Here is a 16716-nt window from a genome sequence, read left to right as displayed (position 1 = left end):
TGACAAAAATATTTTTTTAATTAAAATAATAATAAGCCCAGCATGCTTGGACCAGAATGCCCGCCCGGAAGTGGAGGCCAGTAGGGGAGGCACTAGGCCCCTCTGGGGCACTGCCTTCTTCCCACGGCTACCTTCAGTTCAGTTCAGTTGCTCAGTCGTGTCCAAGTCTTTGCGACCTGATGAACCGCAGCACGTCAGGCCTCCCTATCCATCACCAACTCCCGGAGTCCACCCAAACCCATGTCCATGGAGTCAGTGATGCCATCCAACCATCTCATCCTCTGTCATCCCCTTCTCCTCCTGCCCTCAATCTTTCCCAGCATCAGGGTCTTTTCAAATGAGTCAGCTCTTCATATCAGGTGGCCAAAGGATTGGAGTTTCAGCTTCAACATCAGTCCATCCAATGAACACCCAGGACTGATCTCCTTCAGGATGGACTGGTTGGATCTCCTTGCAGTCCAAGGGACTCTCAAGAGTCTTCTCCAACACCACAGTTCAAAAGCATCAATTCTTCAGCGCTCAGCTTTCTTCACAGTCCAACTTTCACATCCATACATGACCACAGGAAAAACCATAGCCTTGACTAGACGGACCTTTGTTGGCAAAGTAATGTCTTTGCTTTTTAATATGCTGTCTAGGTTGGTCATAACTGTCCTTCCAAGGAGTAAACGTCTTTTAATTTCATGGCTGCAATCACCATCTGCAGTGATTTTGGAGCCCAGAAAACTCAAGTCAGCCACTGTTTCCCCATCTATTTGCCATGAAGTGATGGGGCCAGATGCCATGATCTTAGTTTTCTGAATGTTGAACTTTAAACCAACTTTTTCACTCTCTTCTTTCACTTTCATCAAGAGGCTCTTTAGTTCTTCACTTTCTTCCATAAGGGTGGTGTTATCTGCATATCTGACGGCTACCTTCCCCGCCCACAAAAAAAAAAGGGTGGGGGGGCGGAATATGGACGGGGCCGAACTTGCGGGGGGCGGGCCCGGAGGGGCGGGGCTGGGCGAGGCTTGACACGCCCCACTTCCCGCGGCCGCTGTTCACCTCCGGGTGCTGATCCGGTAGACGCGGCCGCCTTCTTGCCGATCTGCTCCCCGGCTCCTGGCAGAGAGTCGCTGTCGCGCCCGGACTTCTGGGAAGGGACGAGGAGCGGTGCCAGGGCGGCGGGCCGGCTATGCCTCCAGCCGCTACGATTCCCGCCGGCGACTGCGCGCCTGCGGCCTCGGGGGCGCAGCGGGGCCCCGGGGAGGCCGCGCTTTGAGGTCTCCGGTGCCTAGCTCCCGCCGCGGCCGCGCCGGAGAACCCCGGGGCCGGCGCTCACCCGTATTCCCTCTCCCTAGCACTCTGACGCCCGGCGTCGCCTCACTTCCTCCGCCGCCGCCCGTCATGGCCTCTGCCGCCCGGGAGAGCGCGGGCTTGGGGCGCAGGCGCCCGCCGCCGCGCCGGGCACTGCCTGGATTGTTGCTGCTGTGCTTGTGGCTGCCCGGTGGCCGCGCGGCCGGCTCGCCCTCCGCGCCGCTGTCCGAGCTGCATGCGCAGCTCTCGGGGGTGGAACAGCTGCTGGAGGAGTTCCGCCGACAGCTACAGCAGGAAAGGCCGCAGGAGGAGCTGGAGCTCGAGCTGCGCGCGGGCGGCGACCCTCAGGAAGGCTGCCCGGGCCCCGGGGGCGGCGGCTACAGGGCTAGGCCCGACGCCATCATCCGCACCAAGGACTCGATCGCGGCCGGCGCCAGCTTCTTGAGCGCGCCGGCGGCCGTGCAGGACTGGCGGCAGTGCCTGCAGGCTTGCTGCCTCGAGCCGCACTGCTCCGTGGCCGTGGTGGAGCTGCCCCGGCGGCCCGCGCCCCCGGCCACCGCGCTCGGCTGCTACCTCTTCAACTGCACCTGGCGAGGACGCAGCGTCTGCAAGTTCGCGCTGCACCGAGGTTACAGCAGCTACAGCCTCAGCCGCTCCCCAGAGGGCGAGCAGGAAGGCCTGGAAGCCGGCGCCCCGGCCCTCACCCGGGCCTCGCCTCGCCTGGGTAAGCACGCCACCCGAGGCCCGGGCCTGGTCGCTTGGGCCCTGCTGTCGCTGCCCTTGTACCTGTTGGTGGCTGCGTCTGGGAGACCTGCCTAGGCAGGACCACTGGGCCCTCCTCAGTCAAGTCAGAAATGAAACATCCGGCTTTGATGTCTCAGTCCTAGGGATGTTTTTTGAGAAACCCCTAGTAGATTGGGTGGAAGCGGGCACGGTGGACTGCTTCTGGAATTTTTCTTAACTTAGGGAGGAATACTGATCTGAAAAGATTCACAGAAATTTGATTTAATGGAAGAGAAAATTTCAGGGGGGAAAGTCTATTTTAGTCTCAGAGGTTCTTATAAGGTATGGTCTGTGTCAAGTAATTACAAGAACAAAATCTAATTAGATGCCAGATTGCTCATAGCAATCACCCTTATTTCTTAGCTTGGCTCTCAGGATTCATGATTCCACCTAAAGTTGCTTTCATCAGACAAAATTCGGAAGGGAATAGGTCAGGTTATTTTGAAGTGGGTCTAACTATTTCCTATGAACTATGATTCTCTTTTTTAAGGAGTGGGGAGAAAAGGAACTCAATTAATTGAAAATAAAATTTAAAGCACCTCTCTTTTGAAGAGGAGCTAAAAAAGATGCTTTTTGCTTGATGGTTTTTATTCTGGGGATGATCAGAATGAGAATTAAGACCTAAACAGGAGGCAAAAAAAAAAAAAAGTGGCAGGTGGAGATAAGGTCTCAGGAAATAAAACCTTGATTGGGCCTGCTTGTGTTCAGCTGAGTGTGATTGATTGCACTCTGTTGCTGTTTGCTTTATGATGACGCAAAAGTGAAATCATAACAAGACTAGAGGGGCATAGCCTCAGCCACTTTGGAAATCTGGAGTCTCCATGATCTTTAGGTCCAAAGAGAATGGTCTGGAAATCTGTGTCCACAATGGCCCACCTCCCTTCCCACCTCCAGTGGAATAAACATCCAAGGTCACCTGAGATTTCTAGGCCTTAAGGCACACACTGCAAAGGACCCCAAAGTTTTCTCCCTGAAGTGGAGGCGGGAGGCACTTTCACCTACATCCCTGAGCCCACCCATGGCTGTTTCACACACAGCTTTCCTCTGCCCAAGCAGGGATTCAAAAATAAATCCCAGCACCAATGAAACAAAATCCCTTTCCCTTCTCACTGCACAATTGGAGAAAACCAGCATTGCCAAATGGAGCTTTCTTATAAGCCAGTGGAAACAGGAAAGTGGAAACAAGGAAAGAATATATCTGCCATGGGGGGTGGGGGGGACTTTAGTTTATTGTAAAAGTTTCTGAATCCTTTTTTCTTCTACTTCCTTTTCTGACCTTCCTTTCTCTGGGCGGGGGCGGGGGGAAGTTTGTCTAGTAATTCACTTTGGGGATGCTCAGGGGTACACCCAGATGACCACTGGGCTTGGTCCTTATTCAGGAAAAGAGCTGCTCTGCTCACAAGTTCTTTGGATCCCAGGAATATGGAAACATGGAAGGGTGCTGCTTGGCCCAAATGCCCTCATTCTGTCTGCAGAGAGGGCAAAGGTCTCCTCATTCTGTCTGCAGAGAGGGCAAAGGTCTCCTCATTCTGTCTGCAGAGAGGGCAAAGGTCTCCTCATTCTGTCTGCAGAGAGTGCAAAGGTCTCCTCATTCTGTCTGCAGAGAGGGCAAAGGTCTCCTCATTCTGTCTGCAGAGAGGGCAAAGGTCTCCTCATTCTGTCTGCAGAGAGGGCAAAGGTCTCCTCATTCTGTCTGCAGAGAGGGCAAAGGTCTTGTGTTTTTCCTGCCTAGATCCTTAACCTCCTGAAGTTCCCTGTGCTTCTGAGACTAAGTGGTTCCTTCATGAATGTTTTTTGTTTTTCTGAAGCTGTGAGCACATGTAGTTTAAGGCTAAAGGAGCATGAAAATGGTTTAGAAATTTACAGAAAATGTTTTAGGGTCCATTTGAGGGTGAATACAAGGATTATGAAAAAAGGGCAGGGGGCCAGGTGGAATTGCACAGTTCACATTTTTAGCGGACCCCATCAGCCCTGTTTGTTGTTATAGCAGACCCCATCAGCCCTGTTCTTTGTGGACATTTATTGAGTTTGATAAGTGGCACTGCTATAAGCTCCTTAGACACATGAACTCACTCTGTCCTCACAAATCTGTCCTTTCCAAATCTAGGTTCTCTCATAATCTCCAGGGTACTCGAAGCCTTGGTGAGAGAAAGTAACCTGTCCAAAGGTATCATAGAACCTGCTTTGTGGAGCTATGCATTGTAAGTTGTGAGCTGTGCTGTGTGAGTTGTGAACTGTGTTGTGTGAGTTATGACCTGTGTTCTGTGGAGCTGTGAGCTGTGTTATGTGAGCTGTGAGCTGAGTTATATGAGTCGTGAGCTGTGCTCTGTGAGTTGTGGAGCTGTATTCTGGGGCAACTTGAATGCTTTCTCCAACAGCATCAGGACACCTGGAAGCAGAGATGCCCTCAGTTGAGTTTCCAGGGTGAGACTGACTAAGCAGCTACCTGGGATGATGGGAGAAGGTGGGAAGGAGTGGAGAATGCTGGAGAGAGAGGTGTGCTGAATTGACGCAGTCTTCCTGCAGTCGTGTGCAAAGGGCAGGGCAGGGGGCTTGCGGTCCTGAGTCCTGAATTTGAGAGCCGGCTCTTCTCCGTGAGGTTCCCTGCTCATCCTCCTAGGACTTGAGTGCTGGCCTTGCCTCCCAGCTGGGCTGTCATGAGGATCAAGGGTGGACATGCTTTGTGAATTAGAAAGGCGGTTCCCACGTACCTGATGTCACTATGGGACCTTGGCTGTATTGTGTGGCTGACTGGAGGACCTGGGGGTCTGTGTTTTCTGATGAAAGTGAGGAGCAGCAGGAAGGAGGCAGTGGAGCGGTTAGGACCTCAGAGGACCCAGAGAATACAGTCTCCAAGAGCTCAAGGGCCAGCACCCTTATGCTCTTTCCATATTTCCATATTCCATATTTCCAGGATATTCAGCCTGAAAACCAGGATCTCTGGGCAAACGCTGGGTAATCTGAGAAGTCAGGCTTGCATCTGTGTTAGGGAAAGTCAGTGTTGGACAGAGCTCTGCCATCCCCTCTGTAAACCCATGCATAGCCACCCCCGGCCTTTCTCTCATCTACTCCAAGGGCAAAGGAAAGAACTGACCTGGGAATGTTCAAAGCTCATCCCTCCGTGAGTGCCTGACCTATTGCATGTTTCTCACATTTTCAACCTCTCCCTTTTGTGTTATAAATAAATATCACAAAGGAGTTGCAAATAATTATGTAATACTATTGAGATAACCAGTGGGAATACATTGAGACCTGCAACTCTGATCACACAGAAATTCCAAATGGGTTAAAGAATTAAATAATTTGCTTAAAAATTAGGCCATAGGTTACTCCATACATAGAAGATTTGAAGAAAATAAATTTCACTATTATACATCTGGGGGGAAGATAACTTTCTAATCAATTAAAGAGATCATAAAGAGAAAGGATGTAGTATACACATGTTTTTAAAAACTTCATTATGTCAAGAAACAAAAGAAATTGCAAATAGAAGTCTGGGAAGGTATGAGACCAGTGTATTTATTATATTAATAGCAAGCTTATGTGAATCAGGAGCTTCTCTGGTAGCTCAGCTGATAAAGAATCCTTCTGCAATGCAGGAGACCTGGTTCTGTGAATTAGTAAGAAAAACAAAAAGAAGTAGGTAAAGCATATGAATACAGCTTCCAGAAGAGGATATTTAATTGATAAACATGGAAAAATGTTCAGCCTTAGAAGTAATCAGAAAAACTCATTTAATACCAGGTTACTGTTCCCAAGTGGCACCAGTGGTAAAGAACCCGCCTGCCAATGCAGGAGACCTTAGAGACTCTTTCAGTCCCTGGGTCAGGAAGATCCCCTGGAGGAGGGCATGGCAACCCACTCCAGTATTCTTGCCTGGAGAATCCCATGGACAGAGGAGCCTGGCAGAGTACAAGTCCATAGGGTCACAAAGAGTCGGACACAACTAAAGTGACTTAGCACACACACATGCACTGTTGTTACACTGGCAATAATAAGTTTACTGAAGTTACATTGATGTGCATGTGGTGAACTTATAATCATACATGGTCACTGAAAGTGTACATTGAAATGTCTCTTTTGGAAATCAATCAAGAAAGACATCAGAGAACGTTAAAATATTCATTCTCCTGAGATATGTTTTAAGGAAAATGATCCATGCTAAAGAAAAGTATGAGCAAAAAAATTATTGTGGCATTATGTATGATGGTGAAGAAAATTGGTAACAAAGTAATGTCCAGTAGTAGAGGCTAGGGACTTAAAGTGACAACTGTGAAGCTTATACAGTGACACAAGCAATGGTAGGATATATGAATAAATATCAATAAGTAAGAATACATCAATAAGTTGGGTTAAATTCAGGATGTAACTTTATATTTACTGTAACTAGAATACATGTGAGTGCTCCCAAAATATACTGGGTTAAGTAGAGCCTTTCAGTTAGACAGATCTGAGCTGACATCTCAAGTGACAAATTCATCACTTGTGTGGTCTTAGGCAACTAACTTAGCCAATCTGACCTAGTTTCCTCAAAGACTTGTGAAAACTGGGTGAATTTATGGCTCAAAAATGCTTCATGTGATGCCTGGTACAAAGAAATCACCCAGTAAATAGTTCAGTTCAGTTCAGTCGCTCAGTCGTGTCTGGCTCTTTGCGACCCCATGAATCACAGCACGCCAGGCCTCCCTGTCCATCACAAACTCCCGGAGTTCACTCAGACTCACGTCCATCGAGTCAGTGATGCCATCCAGCCATCTCACCCTCTGTCGTCCCCTTCTCCTCTTGCCCCCAATCCCTCCCAGCATCAGAGTCTTTTCCAATGAGTCAACTCTTCGCATGAGGTGGCCAAAGTACTGAAGTTTCACCTTCAGCATCATTCCTTCCAAAGAAATCCCAGGGCTGATCTCCTTCAGAATGGACTGGTTGGATCTCCTTGCAGTCCAAGGGACTCTCAAGAGTCTTCTCCAACACCACAGTTCAAAAGCATCAATTCTTCGGTGCTCAGCTTTCTTCACAGTCCAACTCTCACATCCATACATGACCACTGGAAAAACCATAGCCTTGACTAGACGGACCTTTGTTGGCAAAGTAATGTCTCTGCTTTTCAATATGCTATCTAGGTTGGTCATAACTTTTCTTCCAAGGAGTAAGCATCTTTTAATTTCATGGCTGCAATCACCATCTGCAGTGATTTTGGAGCCCCCAAAAATAAAGTCTGACACTGTTTCCACTGTTTCCCCATCTATTTGCCATGAAGTGATGGGACCAGATGCCATGATCTTCGTTTTCTGAATGTTGAGCTTTAAGACAACTTTTTTCACTTTCTTCTTTCACTTTCATCAAGAGGCTTTTTAGTTCCTCTTCAGTTTCTGCCATAAGGGTGGTGTCATCTGTTACTTATTATTGGGTTTCCCTGGTGGTTCAGTGGTAAAGAATCTGCCTGCAATGCACAAGACCCGGGTTCGATCCCTAGGTGGGGAAGATACTCTGGAGAATGGAATGGCTGCCCACTCCAGTATTCCTGCTTGGGAAATCCCGTGGACAGAGGAGCCTGGCAGGCTATGGTCCATGGGGTGGTAAAGAGTTGGACGCGACTGACCAGCTAAACACCGCCATCACCAACATTAATTGCTATTATCAGCAGCTCAGATGGGGAAAGACGAACAATAGACATCAAAAATGAAAACAATCATATTGGGGTTGTAAATAACTTTTTCCTGACATGTTGCAATTAAGAAAAGAAAAAAGTTCACAAAAGCAAACAGAAAAATCAAGATGGATTTTGACCTTTAATATCTAGGGCTCTTCTCTTAGTCTGACTGGCCCCACTTCCACATCCTCAGCCTTGGCTATTGGTGCCCACGCAATAAGACCCAGATTCCTCTTTCTTGTCAATAAGGCATTGCTCAGAGCAACATATAGAAAATCAGAGTAGTTAATATACCTCTCTGCATAAAGTGCCACCTTGATAGGCTCCATCAAGATGGATATGAGTTTTATTTCATCTCTGTGGATCATACCAAATATGCTTAATCTTCAAAAGAAATCAGTGTTTCCAGAGTACTTCACATTGGCTTATTACATTTTTATAACAAAAACTCAAAGTGACATTTAAGCTTGTTGTTCATCGAGTCAAATTTTTTTGAGTGACGGCACACTCCTTTCCTCTCTTTGTTGTCATTTGTTTATTTTTTAAGACCTGTTTCTGGCTTAAGTCGCCTAAGCCAAATCGCTTTGGGTTGCTTTATTTTTAAGATTTTATTTACTTACATGTTTATTTATGGTCGTATTAGTTCTTCATCGCTGCATGCGGGCTTTCTCTAGTTTCAGTGCACGGGCCTCCCATTACAGTGGCTTCTCTTGTTGCAGAGCTCAGGCTCTCTGGCTCTAGGGCTCAGTAGTTGCGGTGTATGAGCTTAGTTGCCCCACTGCTTGTGGGATCTTAGTTTCCAGACTAGGGATCGAACCCATGTCCCCTTCCATGGCAAGCAGATTTTTTAACCATGGGACCACCAGGGAAGTCCCAGCTCTGACTTATTTTTAAATACATTATACAGTGTAATTTGCCTGGACTTAAACTGAGGAGGGAATACAATTCTATTATTTCTGATACAACGACCAATTTAGAGGATATGGAGATTTCACTGTGTTCATAAACCATATCTTTAAGCTTCCCTAAAGAAAAGTAAATGACTACAGTGACTTTTTTTTTCTTCCAGGAGGGCCAGGACTAGTTTTATAACATGTGCAGTATTTCCAAGCTTATCTGATTTTTCCATCTTAAATATTTTTGGGTAAACCTTTCAGGGCCTAGGACTTCCCTGGCAGTCCAGGGGTTAGGATTCTGCTCTTCTTCCACTTCCGCAATGGGTGAGTGTTCAATCCCGGTTGGGAAACTAAGATCCCACAAGCTTTTCAGCAAGGCACAAAAGATTCCAGAATTGTAATGTAAACCATTGCGTGGAAAGTGATGAACCTTTCAGAGGCAAAGGAAAGTTCTCTATAAAACTAAAAGAGGGCCTATTAGTAAAGCAGTTGTCATCTCTCTGCTTCCCTGAGAGAAGCAGAATAAAGTCATCAGGCACTGGCTCTTTGCTCAAGGGGTAAAAAACAGACCAATTGTCTTCTAAGACAGGGGTTGCTTATGTGGCATAATTTGATTACTCATTGTTTTAAGTGACTGTAAAAATGGGACTCATTTTCTCAATAGGAATATGTACCCTTTGGCAACAGCAAATGTGCTGATTCCTTGTGTTAGTCGCTGAGTCATGTTCAGCTTTTTGTGATCCCATGGATTGCTGCATGCCATCCATGCTTGCAATGGTGGGATGTCCTCCACCATCTCCTGGAGTTTGCTCAAACTAATGTCCATTGAGTCAGTGTTACTATCTAACCATCTCATCCTCTGCTGTCCCCTTCTCCTCCTGCCCTCAACCTTTCCTAGCATCAGGGTCTTTTTCAATGAGTCAGCTCTTTGCATCAGGTGGCCAAAATATTGGAGCTTCAGCTTCTGCATCAGTCCTTCCAATGATCAATCAAGGCTGATTTCCTTTCAGGTTTACTGGTTTGATCTCCTTGCAGTCTGAGAAAATAATAGGATTACTGCTAGCTTCAACTGTCAGGCTGTTGCAGAAACCAGTACTCAAGAAACCAAGCACCACACTTGGAGAGTTGGAGAACTCAGGTTTATTAAGCCAGCGGGCCCAGAGGAGTTAACACTCTAAGCTCTGAGCCCCGAACAAAGGGATTACAGAGTTTTTATAGACAGACTGTAGTGAGCAACACTAGCTGTTAATAGGCTGGTTTAAACTAAGGGGTTTCTCATGTGGGGGAACAGTGGTCACGATGAGGAGGGGGATGCCTGACCTGAACAGGCATGGTTAAGCAGGTTTACAGGGGCTGAGTGATTGCAAAGAGCAGAACAAGGGTGAGCGAAATAAGCTCCAATTCCTAGTATTGCAAGTCCCCACTTTCTGAGACTATGTGACCTATGTGATCTAGACTTTGCAAGGGGCAAGCTGAGTTACAGAGGTAGGAGAAGGAGGGTATGTAAAACTTTAACTTTTCCTCTTCAAGGCAGTGGGTATCTGGATTGGCCCTTAGAAGTTTGCTTGAGGGGCAACTTCAGCTGTGCAGAAGGAGAGCACTGTCTTAACAACATCATTCAAAATAAGTTAAGGAAGTCCAGCCCAAAATTCAGATCAAGTTTTGGTGCTAGAGGAGGAAGGAGATAGTGGAATAGTGGATGCCAAGAAGGATGTATTACAAAAGCCTGCAGAGTTATTTCTTCCCAGCTAAATTACTAAGTTTTGGGGACTTCCCTGGTGGCCAAGTGGTTAGGACTTCACCTTCCAATGCGGGGGTGGGGGGTGGGGGTGGGGCGGGTGTGTGTGCAGTTTTGATCCTTGCTCGGGGATCTAAGTCCCACATGCCTCATGGCTAAAAAACCAAAACATGAAACGAAAGAAATACTATAATAAATTCAATGAAGACTTTAACAATGGTCCACATCAAAATAGAAATTACTAAGCTTCATCAAAATATATGTGCATTTGCATAAGTTTACTAATAGGATGCTTAAATCACATAAAATATCCACAATTCTGCTCTTAGGAATGTTTTCTGTATCTGATGGCTTCTATCAACCATCCCTGGAGTGGCTGTCCATCATGTTTAATATTTAGTGGACACAGTGAGAATTACTATGAAGGAGAAGGGCTAAATATCAATACACACTTGTTTGCTATTAATATTTTAGGGTATCTCAAATTCTGTATCAGCTTCCCTTAGAAAAACTAGTAAGAAGCTGTGAATCTCTTCTGTTTTCCTAGATGAAAATTGGATTCCAAGAATTTCTATGTGAATTTTATGTGAATCCAAGAACTTGCCTTAACTTTCCAGATTTAATTTATTGCAATGAAAATAAGAAAATAACTTTCAGTTGCTATACATACTCTTGGCAAAAATACCTCTCATAATAAATGAGAAAAAATAGGGAATCATTTCTCCTATGAATTATTTCTTTTCTTTCACAGAAAAGGACGAGCCTCCACTCAGCAAGGCTGGGCAGGATGTGGTTTTGCATCTGCCCACAGATGGCGTGATTCTGGATGGCCGAGAAAGCACAGATGACCACGCCATCGTCCAGTATGAGTGGACACTGCTGCAAGGTGACCCGACAGTGGACATGAAGGTAATTCATGTTGTAATAAAGAAAACTAATGTTTCAGCAAAGTGATCTTTCTACTTACAGTCCTCGAATGTCTATAAATTGGCAGCAGTGTGGAGAAAGCATAAAAATGATTGTTGAAAAGGTGTCTTGTTATATGAATTTACTTTTCTTCTGAGTAAACAGTGATCCTGACCATGTGTTTTGTTCTTATTTTATTTTTTTGGCCACACTGTTCAGCTTGTGGGATCTCAGCTTCCCAACCAGGGATAGAACCCAGGCCCTTGGCAGTGAGTGCATGGAGTCCTCAGCTCTGGACCACCAGGGAAGACCCTGGCCATGTGTTTTAAAGCTTACCTTCATTCTTGCTTTTTTGTCAACTTCTCCAGAGCACATAAAACCTTCAAGGAGAAAGACTCATGCTTTGTTTTATTGACTCGGATTAAAAAATGTTTTTAAAACATTTAAGAAATGTTAAAAGCATTATATATTTTCCTTTCTTCTTTGTTTCAGTTCACAGCCCAAGTAGAAAATATCAAGAATACAAAAGAGCATAGAGAGGAAAATAACAACAAAATGAACTTACTGTTCACATGATCCAGAAAGCAAGCTTCTCACTTAGCATTAGGCCTACCTGAGTTAGTTGAGTTAATTAAGTGAGGGGAGTTTGACATTAAGCCCTCCTATCAAGTGCTCCTCACTGATTTTCATAAGGCTTACCTGGGCTGGAATTGCAGCTGATGGGAATGAGCCTCTTGTCCAGTGCCTACCTACACTCAATTAAGATGTAACTGACATGCAACATTATATCAGTTTCAGATGTAGGACATCATGACTTGATATACGTATATATTGTGAAATGATCATCATAGTAAGTCTAGTTAACATCTGTCACCACACAAAGTTACAATTTTTTTTTCTTGTGATAACAACTGTTATGATTTACTCTCTTCAGTTCAGTTCAGTTCAGTTTAGTTCAGCCCCTCAGTCGTGTCCGACTCTTTGCAACCCCATGAATTGCAGCACGCCAGGCCTCCCTGTCCATCACCATCTCCCAGAGTTCACTCAAACTCATGTCCATCGAGTAGGTGATGCCATCCAGCCATCTCATCCTCTGTCGTCCCCTTCTCCTCCTGCCCCCAATCCCTCCCAGCATCAGAGTCTTTTCCAATGAGTCAACTCTTCACATGAGGTAGCCAAAGTACCAGAGTTTCAGCTTTAGCATCATTCCTTCCAAAGAACACCCAGGACTGATCTCCTTCAGAATGGACTGGTTGGATCTCCTTGCAGTCCAAGGGACTCTCAAGAGTCTTCTCCAACACCACAGTTCAAAAGCATCAATTCTTCAGCACTCAGCTTTCTTCACAGTCCAACTCTCACATCCATACATGACCACTGGAAAAACCATAGCCTTGACTAGATGGACCTTTGTTAGCAACTTTCAAATAAGAGACAGTGTTATTGACTGAAATCACCATGCTGTACATTACATCCCATGGCTTATTTATTTTATAACTGGAAATTTGTACCTTTTGACTCCTTTCACCCAGTCCTGCCCCCTGCCTCTGGCAACCACCAGTCTGTTCGCTATATCTCTGAGCTTGGTTTGGGGTTTTTTGTTTGTTTGTTTTAGATTCCATGTAAGTGTGAGATCATACAGTATTTAATTTTTCTGTCTGGTTTATTTCACTGACCATAATGACCTCAAGGACCCTCCATGTTGTTGCTAATGGCAAGATTTCCTTCTTTTTGTACACCGAATTTTCATTATGCTCTTATCAGTTGATGGACGTTTAGGCTGTTTCCATATCTTGGCTATTGTAATAACACAGCAGTGAACATGGGGTGCATATATCCTTTTTAAATTTTATTTATTTTATTTTTGGCTGCTCTGGGTCTTCCTTGCTGTGCACGGGCTTTCTTTAGTTGTGGCAAGCAGGGGCTACTCTCTAGTTTCAGTGCAAGGGTGCTCATTGCAGGGGCTTCTCTTGTTGTGGAGCACAGGCTCTAGAGTACCTGGCTTCAGTAGTTGCAGTATGGGCTCAGTTTGTGGCCGCGTGGCACATGGAGTCTTCCTGGACCAAGGATTGAACCCGTGTCCCCTGCATGGCAGGCAGATTCTTAACCACTGGACCACAAGGGAAGTCCTATATGTCTTTTCAAGTTAGTGTTTCTGTTTCCTTCAGATAAATACCCAAACGTTGAATTGCTGTATAAACAGAGTCTTCAGTTGTTAGGAAAGTGGCTTTGTATTAACCCTGCTGGGCCTCTTTGTAGATAAGAGTATTTCCTGGCTTAGGCAGATAAACTTCATCCAATCACTCCAATCAGAGAAGGTGGAGAAAAATCTGTGTTGGTTTGCCAGGGCTACCATAGCAGAATACCACAGACTGGATGCCTTAAACAATGTATTTCTCACAGTCCTAGAGGCTGAAAGTCCAAGGTCAAGGTGTCAGCAGGTCTGCTATCTTCTAAGGCCTCTCTCCTTGGCTTGCAGGTGGCTGTCTTCTTCCTACATCTTCACAGGCTCTTCCCACTGTGAGGAAATACTGATTTCTCTTCTCTTGGGATGAAAATAAGAACAGTAATCAGCTAGTCCCTTAAGACTGATTTAAGCACGTTGATTTATCCAAAGACTATACAGTCTTAGAATTGGACCAGACCTTCGACCAGCATCTTACCCAGTCTCCTATCCATACAAGAGGCCCTGCTTTCACCTCCCTTCTAGTGGTCATCCAGCCTGCCTGGTATTTCCAGAGATGAAAGCTCACTAGTTCGCATCATGTCCTATGACATCTTTAATCAGCTCTCATTACTGGGCCAATACATGTGCCTCCCTGTTACTTCTATGCAACTATGTTGGGTCTTCCTTTTGGAAAAGCACTGAACACATCTTTTTAGTCTATGCAGCAGCAATTAAAGTTCGTGTTTTTTTTGTTTTTGTTTTTTTAATGAACGTCACCACTGAAAATGGTCTTCTCAGAACTCAACACTCTCAGTTCTTGCAATGTTCCTCATATGAATTGGCTCTTAGACTGTCTACCATCCAGCCTTTTTTAGATTTTCTCAGGTTCATTCATGCCCCTCTTAAAATCTGAACCCCCTAATTGAAACCCATACTTAAACTGTGGTTCTTCTTGACAGACTATTACCTCCTGTGATCCAGACATTGTCTCACTTCTATTAATGAAGATTCATTTACATAAACTATTTTAGTATCTGCTTCTCACTATAGGTTCCTGTTGAGCGTGCCATCAGAAACTACAAATATGCATGCTGAGTCGTGTCCATCCATCCCTTTGTGACACCACAGACTGTAACCCGCCAGGCTCCTCTGTCCATGGGATTTTCCAAGCAAGTGCTAGAGTGGGTTGCCATTTCCTCCTCCAGGGTAGGTTAATGTTGAGCTTTCCATTAGAAGGAACATCTAAAGCCTACTTCATCTTTCCACACAAATAGCCATCTTGAGGTCTCCCCCATTCTGTGTTTGTGTAATTGATTTATTGAGCCTGACTGCAAGGCCATATGTTTATCCTTTTTATACTTAAGTGTAGTTTTCAGCTACAACAGAAATAATTTTTGAACTTTGAATATCATCCATTATATTGGGCTTGGCTGAGTCCCTTCACTGTTCACCTGAAACTGTCACATTGTTAACTGGCTATATATCCCAATACAAAATTTAAAGTTTAAAAAAAAAATTTTGTTTGGGTTTTTCTGTAAGATAATAAACCTGATGAAAAACTCAAATGAACATTTTGCCAACCCAGTGTTTATTATTCCTCTGTGCATTGTGTCAGCTGCAAAATTAATATATTTTTACTGAATTTCTGAAAATTAAGATTGATAAATCTTAAGCCTTAAAGAGGGCTTCTCCGGTAGCTCAGACAGTAAAGAATCCAGCACCAGCAGCAGCAGTGCAGGAGACCCACGTTCAGTCCCTGGGTCAGGAAGATCCCCTGGAGGAAGGAAGGACAACTCACTCCCACATTCTTGCCTGGAGAATTCCATGGACAGACTATGGGGTCGCAGAATCGTACACAACTGAGCGACTAACACTTTCACTTTTACTTTCAAGATTGATCAGAAAAGGTGCATGAACAAGCCACTGATCAGACCTCTATGAGAGTTCCCTTCAGGTGGACGCTGACTATTAACTGGCACTCATGGATATATTTGGTCAAGCAATTGCAAATCTGTCTCTATGATCACCTAGATTTTCACAGTTGCTATGAAAAGCTTTATTCTGTAGATTATGAATTGTGTGTATGAATGCCAAATAAAAATAATGCTTATGATTCCGTATTAAATTTACTGAAGGTGTTTATAAAGAAGTAACAAAATTAGGCATTTAAGGCTGACTAAAGAGGAAAATGTGTGGGGCTTCCCTGGCAGTCCAGTGGTTAAGACTCTGCACTTCCACTGCAGGAGGTGGGGATTCCATCTCTGGTCAGAAGAACTAAGGAAAGAAAAAAGAGGAAATTGTGGACCAATTCCCTAGCCAAGTTATAACAGTGATAGCACATAGACTTAAGACTATAAAGCCACCATCTAGCAACAAAGCCTGCAATAGAGGAGCTATTTGCTCTCAAATTGCAACTGTCTTATAGTGGTTATTTATAATTATTTATAAATAATTATAATAATATATATTAATTATATATAATATATATTATATATTATATATAATATATATAATATAATATAATATATATATAATTATATATAATAAATATAAATATATATTGTATATATTATATAATTATATTATGTATTTTATATATTATATTAATATATAAATATAGTCATAAATAATTATATATTTATATATAATTATATATTATATAATTATATATACTATAATGTATATTATATAATTATATAAAATATATATAATTATATATATTTATATATAATTATATAAAATATATATAATTATATATATTTATGTATACTATAATATATATAAATATATATTCGTGAGACATTCATGAATGCCCTCAAAGGTAACTCAACTCTCATTGGTCAGGCTTTCCACTGAGTGCCTATCCCAACCCCTTCTTGAGCCCTCCCCTCTCTTCACTATCTGCAGAATTCTCACCCCTTTTCTCATCTTCCATAGTACAATAGTCAACCCTCGCTTTGTTTCGCAATACTTTAAGACCAGTTTCTAGGACCTATCCTTTCACATCCAAATCACCCATTTAGGTCTCCAAAAAACAAAAATAAATGAGGTTCTCCATCTTAAGAAGAATTATGCTGCCACCTTAATTATGATAAAATTAATAGCTAACCTTATTTTAGCATCTGGTGTGTGTCCAGTATTGTTCTCAGCACTTTAAATGGACTAAGTATAAGGAAAAGCTCATATTCTTATGGAAAAGCTCATATGGTTTCCTCATTTATGAAGAAAATGAGTAAGAGAGATGACTGGCCATGACCAAGAGGATCTGTTTGTTTTGTTTTGT

The 16716-nt window shown here is 43.9% G+C and overlaps 1 protein-coding gene across 1 annotated transcript in view; it reads left to right on the top strand.

Moving 5' to 3' along the window:
• The first annotated feature begins 1025 nt into the window (after positions 1–1025).
• The window catches only part of LRP11 (LDL receptor related protein 11), a 57936-nt gene continuing 42245 nt past the window's right edge, over positions 1026–16716 (top strand). The window contains exons 1-2 of the mRNA XM_070796336.1: positions 1026–2020; positions 11115–11272. Of these exons, the coding sequence (XP_070652437.1) occupies positions 1387–2020; positions 11115–11272 (792 nt within the window). The 5' untranslated portion in view covers positions 1026–1386. The remainder of the gene's footprint in view (positions 2021–11114; positions 11273–16716) is intronic.

The sequence above is a fragment of the Bos indicus genome, chromosome 9 (assembly GCF_029378745.1).
Source record: "Bos indicus isolate NIAB-ARS_2022 breed Sahiwal x Tharparkar chromosome 9, NIAB-ARS_B.indTharparkar_mat_pri_1.0, whole genome shotgun sequence".
NCBI classification, from domain to species: Eukaryota; Metazoa; Chordata; class Mammalia; order Artiodactyla; family Bovidae; genus Bos; species Bos indicus.
This window is presented reverse-complemented; position numbering and strand designations above follow the sequence as displayed.